Source organism: Limulus polyphemus, unplaced genomic scaffold, assembly GCF_000517525.1.
Source record: "Limulus polyphemus unplaced genomic scaffold, Limulus_polyphemus-2.1.2 Scaffold693, whole genome shotgun sequence".
NCBI lineage: Eukaryota > Metazoa > Arthropoda > Merostomata > Xiphosura > Limulidae > Limulus > Limulus polyphemus.
Window position 1 is genome coordinate 404,993 of NW_013666303.1, and position 11,089 is coordinate 416,081.

The window sequence follows — 11,089 nt, forward strand, 5'->3', positions numbered from 1 at the left end:
ATAACTCAATAAATTTGTGCAATTCAAAGATTAATGAAAAACGACAATTCATTATTATGAACGTTTATATAAAAAAAAAACATCGTGGTGGCCCACCCCTACGCAGAAATACCAACAGTCAAAAAATAAAAAGTAACAGGTCAAACAACTAGGGGCTTTGGGTATTATAAATTTCTTCAACATTCACATAAATTCATTGTGAGAGCGACCTAAATAAACTGACACCCATAATTTTCCAAAGAATTTTCAATCCCACCCAAACAAACGCCTCAGGTAATAAGATGGTCGGATTTTTTTTTTCGGAACTTCTTCCTGGAATAGTTCAGTAAGAATTCGTTAGGAATAGCACGGAAAGCTAAAAACGAAGGATGAGCTCCTTTCTTTCTTTGTTAAAGATCATCGACTTTCACTGTCGATGTATTTAAACGATCAGGGAGTTAAGCTGGAAATTTGTCACAAGGATGGACTACTGCACGGAATTTTGGCACGTGACGAAAAACAACCCAAATTCAAACACACGTACTTAGCAAAATGATTCACCATTTGACGTCAAGACGGGCCGCATACACTCTGTATCACTTCCAGAAACGACCAACATTCTTGACGATAACGTCTTGTTATTCTGAAAGAATTAGCTGTTGCCCATATCAGGATATTGAAATCAAGTATGCTATTTACAATACGAAAGGGACTGTGTGTTTAGGAATTCTGGTATACGGTACTTTAGTAAAATATAACACTTTGTTTAGTACGTTTTAATTACATAAAATTGCTCCTATTTAAATCTAACATTTTGTAGTCGTGTGACATTTTCTTTACTGATTGTAATAAGGTATATACAAAAGTCAGAAAAACATTGCGGTGTTTTTATTCACACAATGAGCATCATAATTACCATACGAACAGTTCTTTCCTACCAAAGCTGTATGACCTGTCACACTGTACGTGACAAGCACGTGTAATTGGTAGAACATTGCATGTATTGTTTCTACACATAACCTCTGAGTAGGAGGGGAAAAAAAGAAAACTCCTATAGTTGTAACTATACCACTGGAAATACTGGATTCAGTGTTATGTCTAACTAAATTTAATTGACATATATGTCGGATAAGAAATCAAATATTAAATCAAGAAAAAACTATTACAAAGCGCAAAATAGACTAGTGAAACTTATTCATTGGTAATTCTCCTGCGAGTTACCGTACGATTTACTAATTATTTTGATACGTATTTGTAACTCACGTACTTCTCAAGAACGTATGAACTCGTTATTTCAAAATATTTTAGTTTCTGGATTTGTTGGTATTGAAGTAATATGAAATCCTTCAAAAGAACATAAAAGCATTGTTAACAGAATGCGCCATCAAAAGCTACAAGACGACACTAAACCATGTATGTACGTTTCCGCGTTCTTTGTTCAACTGAAGCTAATCAATCATTATTGGGCACAAGGTTGTAAATCGTAGAGGTACAAAATATATTTTTCCAAACATACTAGCGAAAAGTGTGTACATGAATAATACAATAACGAAAAATAACACGTCTTTCAGGTTACTTGTTTGCTTGCTATCTACACACACCTGACAATACTTTTGAACTGGCAAAAAGGTAGCGAGTCAGGCTACTCTTCTCTGTGAGGTCTGACTACAAGTCTTACAGCGCAACCACATTCCCAAAGTGTGGAACAAAGTTTTATAGTTTTGTTTGTTTTGAATTACACACAAAGCTACACGAGGGCTATCTGCGCTAGCTCTCCCTAATTTAGCAGTGTAAGACTAGAGGAAAGGCAGCTAATCATCACCACCCACCGTCAACTCTTGGCCTACAGTATGTGCTCACTAACAAATAGGTCACGCTTGATCTTTTATATTACCAATATTATAAAAGTTGCAGTTCAAATCTAATATTTAAAGTGAATGCAAATAACATTACAATATAATGATAATAAAATATTAATATCAAGTACATGAAGCTTCACAGGTTCCAACAAATTCTAAACTGGCAATTTACATCCTGGATGTAAAGGCTACCAAAATAACACCATCACACCATTGCAGTTTTGAAAATGATTATATGCACCAGAGCCTTTAAATTATTAACTAATTACACATGTCATGAAGTTTTATGATTGCCATATACCAAAAACACAATGAATTAAAATAAAAAACGTGCACTATATATATCTAATAAGTTAAAATGGCCGAAAACTACCGTTTACAGCGAGGATATCCAACTGACGAAACAATTCATTAACTATAAACAAATATTAAAAACACGGTAATACCCACAAACATATTTAATTATAGACCTTTCTGACTTGTTTCAAATTCCATCATCAGAGTTAAAACCTCAAATAGTTCACTATGTTCTAACTACATAAAACAACATTAGGTATTAAGCGAGTAGTATTTTAATACAATCAAAATTTTATAAACAACAGAGTTAAACGGTAACAATATAATCTAATGCACGATAAAACGTGAGGGATATATTATTATAATAGAGCTTGCGATGCATACGTCCAAAACTCGGATCTCGGAAACTAGCGCACCGATCATCACCAATCATAACTGGGTAATATTTTTATAACTTGGCGCTATTTTTATAGCTGAGCAATAAATAAAACAACTGAAATTTCCATAAAAAGCAGTAAGTTTCAGGTTTAACCACTAACAATTACAAACAAAAAGGAGTTGGTTTCAGATTTAACCAATAAAAATTACAAACAAAAAGGAATAAGATTCAGATTTAACCAATAAAAATTACAAAAAGGTGTAAGTTTCAAAGATAAAACAATCAAAAACAACCTTAAAAAATTATTTTTCTTTGGTGAAGATCTAATGAGTGTTGCAACAGAAAAGCAAAACACTTTCATTGATAACTGTGTCTGCAAAGAATTACTTCAATAAAATTTACTCTGTGATGATAGCTCATTTTTAAACTAAAATTTCAATAACATCTTTTTTATCATGGATGGTGAACATTATTGAATGTGAAATATGAGTACATTGTTGTAGAACTGTCAAACAATTCCAGAAAAGGTCACAGGCCCAATAGTCTTTCGCAGGAACTAGCAGTTATACCTGCCTGGAGGGCGAGTATTTCTGCTAGTATGTAATAATACTGTTAAGAGAAAACGTTATATACCTTTCTTTATAGATAAGTATAAACATTGCATCTCCAAAATAATAATAATGATAATAATCAAATAAAAACACTGGGAATCTGGAAGTGATTAAATTAATGACAAGAGAGAGAAGTTGATATTATTTACTATTGGTTGATTATTGAAAAAGGGAAGACATTCTTTAAAAGAGTTCGTAATCTGTGATTCCAGAGTCGAGAATTTTAGTTTTCAAGAAGTCCGTAATTAAAGATTTTCTTATATTACTGTGTATTTAAAATATATTGAAAAACTTCGTTTTCCAACTGATGATTCTGCATATCTTTATTTTTAACTAGGAATGTAAGAACAGTATGCTTGGATAGCTATAGTCTTTGCCCAGCAGATTTATTTTATTCTTTTTTTTCAATTGGACTAGATTGTTTACAAGCAGAAGTTTATATTAATTAGCTGTATGTGCACTGGTGGAGGTCAAAGTGCACATGCTACGACCTTTTACAGTGCCATTCAATATGGTATTATGTATTTGATGCCAGAGTTATCAAGTATTCATTTTACCCTACACTGCTGATTTAGCGACAGCTCGTGATATAGGCGAGTACATACCAAATACAAAATAGAAGGATACTGAAAAAAACAGTACATATACATTTCGGAGATTCTAGGGTTTATGCAAAACCAATATACAAATTGTACGATGGACAAAAGTATTTGTATTCCTCACTTGAACATCACCTGGCACTCAGGTTTGTCAGACTGACGTCGTCAATTCACAGACATATATTGAGCACTCAGATTTGTCTGAGACTGACGTCATCAATTCACAGGCATATACTGAGTACAAATACTTTAGTAACACATCTTATTTTTTCTGAAAAACAAACATGTATTTTTCTAAAGGCTTACCACAATTTCGTGTAAATACACACAGTAAGTTAGGAATTAATAAATAATCCTCCTCCAATATTAGAGTCATTCCAATGAACCAATCTTGTGCACACCCAGCTGATGCCTAGGAATACAATTTATCTATGACTAAGTAAAATACCGACCTGGCTGAATATGTTCAAAAGGCTAAATAAAATTATTTTCTTTAGTTTATTTTCTCAATAATAATATTACCTCACTGCTTTTCAACTCACACACACACACACTTAAAAATTTGAGTTTGTCTTTATTTTCTCAAAAAGGTTTTACTATGATCTAGAAAAATAAAAGCTTATGTTAGAATCACCAAATAATTTAACAATACAAGACACACAAGTGTAACGCCTACTGAAGTTTCATATCTGCAGATCATTCATATGGAAACTACAAAACCTACTAGAAATCTCTCTTACCACATTAAAGACATTAAAACACAAACCGTAGTAGTAAGTTTGGCTGTTTAGCCTCGCTAATTTAAGAGTGGGAGTATGAACATAAAACCTGATGCCAGATTAGAGTTCAGTGACCCTGAAAACCTACTCCTAGACCCCCATAATACAAGGGTGACCCCCCAGATGCATTTTAGCCCCTAATCAGAGGGTGAGGGTTACTTTATATAGAACAGGACACCCCAAGTCAGCCTGCCAAGTTTTTTCCTGCTAACTCCAAAACTGTGGGAGGAGTTTGCTGACAAAGAAAAAATATACAGATAAATTCACACACAGTGTGAATTAATTTAGGAAGTCACAGAATACAAGAAAGAGCCCCTACACCAATGTCAAGTTGTTTCTACATAAGGATAAATGTTTATTAGCAAAAGGTTCTGTTTTAAAGTAACTTTGCTAAGGCACATGAACAAGTTTTTTTCCCCCAACTTTCATCTAGGTCCAACTTATTACTAACTCGTCACTTAACCAGTGACATAAATTAGAACTGAAAGAGCAGCTATACAGGAAGTCTTGTTCTTAAAAGGAATGGGCAGTGTCTCCTAGATTTTTCCTAGAAAAAAATATGGAACCAAAGTTATACAAAATTTCAAAAATACTTGCCAAACACAACATCCTGTAGAGAGTTTACATCTAAGAATTAAGATATCAGTTCCTAATGGATGGGGATAGTTTTCATATATATGTAACAGCAAGAAGAAATAACAACCACAAAAACTAGAATACAGTGCACAGGAAGACAAAAGTTACTATAATGCAACATAGGAATTCCCTGTCAAAAAATACAAACCTAAAACAATTATTTCTGCAAATTTTAGAAACAAAATTAGAAGTAATTACAAGCAATTAATACTATCTCATAAAAATGTCTGACCTTAACAGATACTTCTTCTATAAATGATCAAATACAAAAATTCGAAGTCTGAAAAGCAAACAAAAAAATAACAATGGAATATTTATATTTGTAAAATTTATCAATAAAAAAAGATTATATGTTTGAACAAAAAGCACCAAGTCTGTGAGGCAAATGCGTATGTACATATCAAAACTATGAATTGTTGCAATAAAAATCTTGATATAACAGAAACACTTCTCACTGTGAGAACTATAAATTAAGTGATGCAGGATAGAAATTGTATTTTCTTTATGTGTTGCAAAAAATTTTCAATATTAGACGATGTTTTATACATGTATGTTTCAAAACAGTGGATACAGATTTGGAATTTAATGATATGCTTACCACACATTTGGGCTACACCAAGATAAGCATCAATTTTACATATGAACTTACTATCAGTATAAGATGTAAGAGTACTGGTTATACTAATCAATATATTGAATGTTATTATCTTTTATTTTAATTCATTTTTTATTATTATATTATCAAGATTGTTTTGTACTGCTAGCTTAAAATGTATTTAGAATTAACTCATATTTCCTAAGCTAGCAAAACTTTGCAAAATGTTATTGGGATTACAGCCAAAAATATTGCTAACAGTGAGGGTACCCAACTGATGAATATAAGCATTCTAATCTTTATAAAAAGAAATGCAAGAAAAGTATATCTAATTAGCTATATTGATGGCCAGGTTGATTTTTAGTTTCATTCTAAGTATGTAGTTTATTCTGATCAGATATTATCATCATAAGTATCAAGAAATTGTTTATTAATAATAGTTTAGAAAGGGTACATCAAATGAAAACCAAAAACACTACATACATTTCTCTATTACAAACTAGCTACTTTCTAGTGCAAAATGATTCCATACGAGTTAAATATTCTGATGTATGTCATGAAGTACACATTATTGCATGACTCAGGAGATAAAAACTTCTTGCAGAAAAAACTGAAAACCATATACCAAAAAGAAACAATTTAATGGTATTGATGCTCTTCATATTCAAGACTTCCAATGCTTTCAATAACATTAATGTAAATATACAGTGTTATATACAACATGTAGCTTGTTCAGTCAGAAAATTAATCAAGTGAATAAACATGGTATTTAATAATAATGCGTGTAATATACTGAGCCACTAGTTATCTTACAGGCATAAATAAAAATCTAAAGTCACAAACTACTTTATTTTCTCTGTTTTTTATTTACAAATAGAAAATAAAATGCAAAGTACCTGTTGCAAATTTTCCCAAAGAATCACAAGGTCCCATTGAATACACGTAGACTATCCTCAACTGATTCCTGAAAAAAACATTCCAGTAAACCCACTTCCAACAATTCCCTCATACAGAATATGTGCCAGGAACTTGTTGAAATCCCACAGACCAGGACTGCTAATTCTATCCACAGACAGCCTAAGGCAAAGGACTGAACCACAAAGCAATAACTCCACTGATATTTTGTCAGTGCCAAGCAAGGTTCTTTCAAGCCTAGATGTCTATTTACGTCAAGACTCTGTAGAAATGGGTAAGCAGTATATACATTTCAAAACTAAATGTTAAGGTCCTGGAAATAGTGGATAGAATAAATAGTTTGCACTTTGCCATGTGCTAAAAAATAAACTATTTTTGAAGCATACAATAATAGAATAAACAATGTGATTCTGGTTAATTGGAAGAAATTTACAACAGGTAAGGGGTTAATAAAGAAAACCTATGATGGACTGGCTAGCAAATCACCTTGAAGTCAAGAATGTAGAAGTTTTCTTCTTCATGTAGGTCATAGTTGTGTGCAACATTAGAATGGACAAGTCTCTGGATATGAGAACTACAGCTAACATAGTTTTCAGATCTGCAAGCTGTACCAAATAGTGCCACACATACTAGGTAGGTTGGCAATTTATCAAGAGAAGAGAACACTTCACCACACTCTGTTACTAGAAGGTGAAAACAACATGAGGCACCTAGTTACTGGTTACAAGAAGGGTTTATCACTGAAGGTCATGTGCCAAAGAGGCTTCTTGATGGAGGGAAGGTATCTTTACACCTTACTGGCTATTGTGTGCCCACCTCATTAATGGCAACCACATTATAATAGGCTAATGGCCCTCCATCACTTGTCTAACTTGTTAAAGTGGTCAGGGCTAGTAACAGCGATGGTTAATGTAATGCCTAAAAACAATATGTAATGTCATGGTGATCATAAAAAGTAAATATTGCCTTGAGAAGCTCTCCAAGTTTTATGACATCATATTCTTGAAAGGAGTTCATTCTCACTGGTTGTAACTTTATACCACATGCTGATCCAGAGGCTTGGATGGTCATCGCAGTTCAACAAAAGAGCAGCATCTACTATGAACGCTATAAGTTCTCCATGGAAAAATCACCACTGCAAGGTACAAACCATACGCATAACTCACATATATCTGAATCACTAATATGTATAGGAAAGAAAACATAGCACATGCTGAAGATTGGAGGTTTCTACCTGCCTTCTCTTACAACACTCCTTTATATCTAATGATAGGAGACTTTAACCCTTAACTATTGTATAATAAAGAATAAACTTGTTGAGAGAAAGAAATTAATACAAAGATCCAAGAAAAAATGTAAATAACACACCTGAAGAGAACACAAACTAAATGCTACAACACAAGTACTGTTGAATGAAATATGATAGTTTGATAGAATTGAACAGAGAGAGTAACATGCATCAAGAGAGTATGTTGCACTCATATTGGTGGAGGGTTGTCGCATGATGATTTGCATTTGAGAAGCATTGGAACAGTGAATTCCAGATGGGTGGGAGCGTCAAGGCTTGTAGCATGTGCAATAAAAAGTTTTTTTTGCACACAGAGGGCAGCACTGAATAAGGATAGCTATTTATGTGAGCGGAGGTAATGTACCATATCAGAAATGAAACATCAGAGGTCAGCAAAAATTGTTGTGTGTGTGTTCAGGCTAACTTCCGTCAAAGTATAAGCATAAGCAAAAAAATTGCATATTTGAAGCTTCTATAGGTTTTCTGATCAAGAACACATTCAAGCAGATTAGATACGATGATAATAAAAATAGGCTTATAATTATGGATGACTATCTTTAGCTTATACGACCTGCCAAATAGATTTTTTTTTTTTTTGAGATTGTGAAGAATTGGTTTCTCTAATCAGCATTAAAAAAAATCTTCCAAGAAAAGATATTTTAGACCCTATCCTAAGTACAAAAGGAGAAATGGTTAGAAAAGTTGTAGGACAAAAATAATTTAATACCACTGATCATCATATCATTGCTTTTGATTGTTAGGCTGAAATCAGTTAAGTCATGTCCCAACTTAAAAAAAGCCAATTTTAAAAAACACCGACATTCATAGAAATGTTAAGGAACATTGAGGTTAATATCTACTAGTTAAACTTTTAAAATAAAATGTATTTCTTCCATAATATTACAATACAACAAAAACCTAGTTCCTAACTGAATAAGTAAAAAATTATCAATGAACAAAAAATGAAAAAATTCATTATCAAAAAAAAAGATTATGAAGTTTACTGAAAGAAAAAAAAAAGTCAAGAGGACATACAGTAAGTTTAAGATTCCAGTTAAGGCACTGTTACTTTTCTAATAGACTAGTTGGCCTATGAAATAGCTTGTCTCTTAAATATTTTGACAATCTAGCATAATTTAATACTGATTAAAAATATTAATTAATTTTGTAAAAATTTTAATAGTAAGAAAAAAACACTTACGCATTACAGTATGGAAGTTTGTTAAATCCTTTGTATGTTTTCATATTAAGAGTCATTCCACATTCCTGGCACTTAAAACACCCTTTGTGCCAAATCTGTTAACAATTAAAACATACTATGAAATATATAAGGTGTTTGGCCAAAATAGTTTTCACGTCAAATTATATATATAGTGCCTGGATCCAATGAAGGAAAATACAATTTTGACTTTGTTACAAGTATTGAACTCACAATATGATGAAATTACTTAATGTAAAATATGTAAGTGTACATAAAACCAAATTATAATACAATGTTTTTAACTTGTATATTAATTACTGTATTTGAATAAAAAAGTAAATGTTCTCTATATGATAACAAACTGAACACTATAAAATCATACAAGTAAAATAAATATTTATTTGTTATCAATTTATATATATATATATAGTGTGCATATATCTTGTAAATCCTAAAACAGGACAAATATAAAACACTAGTGTAAGGTACAAGTGTCTACATGTCATGTATACTATACTGATGGGTTTTTCTATTTCACATCAACCTTTATAAGTTATCTTAGATGCTTATGGAGATCTATTCTTCTCACAAGTTATACTTGAGTTATAACAAAGTTCTGAAGAAGGCTAAATACAAATTTTATGTTAGGTTTGTATAATATAAATAAGAACTTAATAAAATATGGAAACTTAGCATATTAATTAGAGCTGTGCAAATAATAGTATTAAAGAAGTTTTCACTTAAAAATAGTTTGACTGTTATTGTTACAGACTAAGCCTGATTTATATGTTTGGAACCTTAATAAATTGAATCCATATCAATTATATTTATACTAGGCCTACAATATTACTTATAGTTATGTAATAAGAAAAACACATTCAGTTTCATCTTTATTATCATAAACTGACAGTAACTAAATTATTGCTGTTTTTAACTTTAAGTCTTTAGTAAAATCAATCACTAGCTATTATGCAATAAGTTTTGTGAAAATATCCTTATATTACAATGAATACAAACTTAAAATTAAATACTAAAGTAAAGACAGTAAGCACCACTTAAATTAAAACTACTTGCACTAATAAAAGTAAAATTTATTTTTAATTTTAGTTTTACATTGTTAAATCTTACTAATTTTTCAAATGAAAGATGGTTTTTCACTCTTACCCTTAGCATTGAACTTGAAAGAGTAAAACTACTTCGCCCTAAGATTATTTAAACTTTATTTTAAGTGTTAAATTGTTTTAAATTCAATTACTTACAGTTCACATACCTTATCAAGACATTTTAATTCTTCAAGTGGATAGACGGTTTTCTCGCACCTAGCACACCTTTTCCCACTCATTGTATTAATATTATAGTGTGACAATTTACTGTGGATCGTATTTTGTTTAAGCCTTCCACCAAGGAAAGTAAAAACTCAAAGCAAACAATTTATACTCTAAAATTCTACAAAAGTAAGTAAATAACAGTTAAGTTAAGCGAACGGGGCATAGCCTACTGAAATCGAATTAGCTCACGAGCACCACCCGAATAATCGTGGTTGGTCGTCTAGACTAGACATTTCTGAAGACGCGATTTGAAATTTACGAAATAAAAACAAAAATTTTGTTTGCTGGGAATTTCATTGATAAGATAAAAAATTTAAATTAATTTAAGTTATAAATTTCATTTTCGTATTTTCCAAATATAATTATATAATTATGGCACAATTTTTAAGTAAATACTTTTAAGAATGACGGATCTTCCTTCACCAATTCCATTTGCTAACTTCGTATAGCGCAAGAGAAGAACCGAAGATTTTGGTTTAATAAAAAGGATCGAAAATTGATGAGGTTAAGTTTTATATTTTATTTCATCTATATGTGCTACTAGTAGTACTAGTGTTACACCTATAGTTTACATTATACATGAATATTCAATGATATTTGCAAAGTGTGTATCAAAAGGTTTC

The 11,089-nt window shown here is 31.5% G+C and overlaps 1 protein-coding gene across 3 annotated transcripts in view; it reads right to left on the bottom strand.

Annotated features, from left to right (window-relative positions):
- LOC106460018 (LIM and SH3 domain protein F42H10.3-like) overlaps window positions 1-10,708 on the bottom strand; it is a 36,143-nt gene extending 25,435 nt beyond the window's left edge. Inside the window, exons 1-2 of one of the 3 annotated variants that reach the window (XM_013919700.2) lie at window positions 10,409-10,708; window positions 9,139-9,233 (exon numbers count right to left, since the gene is read on the bottom strand). In XM_013919700.2, the coding sequence (XP_013775154.1) occupies window positions 9,139-9,233; window positions 10,409-10,480 (167 nt within the window). In that variant the 5' untranslated portion in view covers window positions 10,481-10,708. Of the gene's footprint in view, window positions 1-9,138; window positions 9,234-10,397 lie in introns of all 3 variants that reach the window. The other 2 variants (XM_013919698.2, XM_022386613.1) reach the window with 2 other exon arrangements.
- Between the last annotated feature and the right edge of the window lie 381 nt (window positions 10,709-11,089).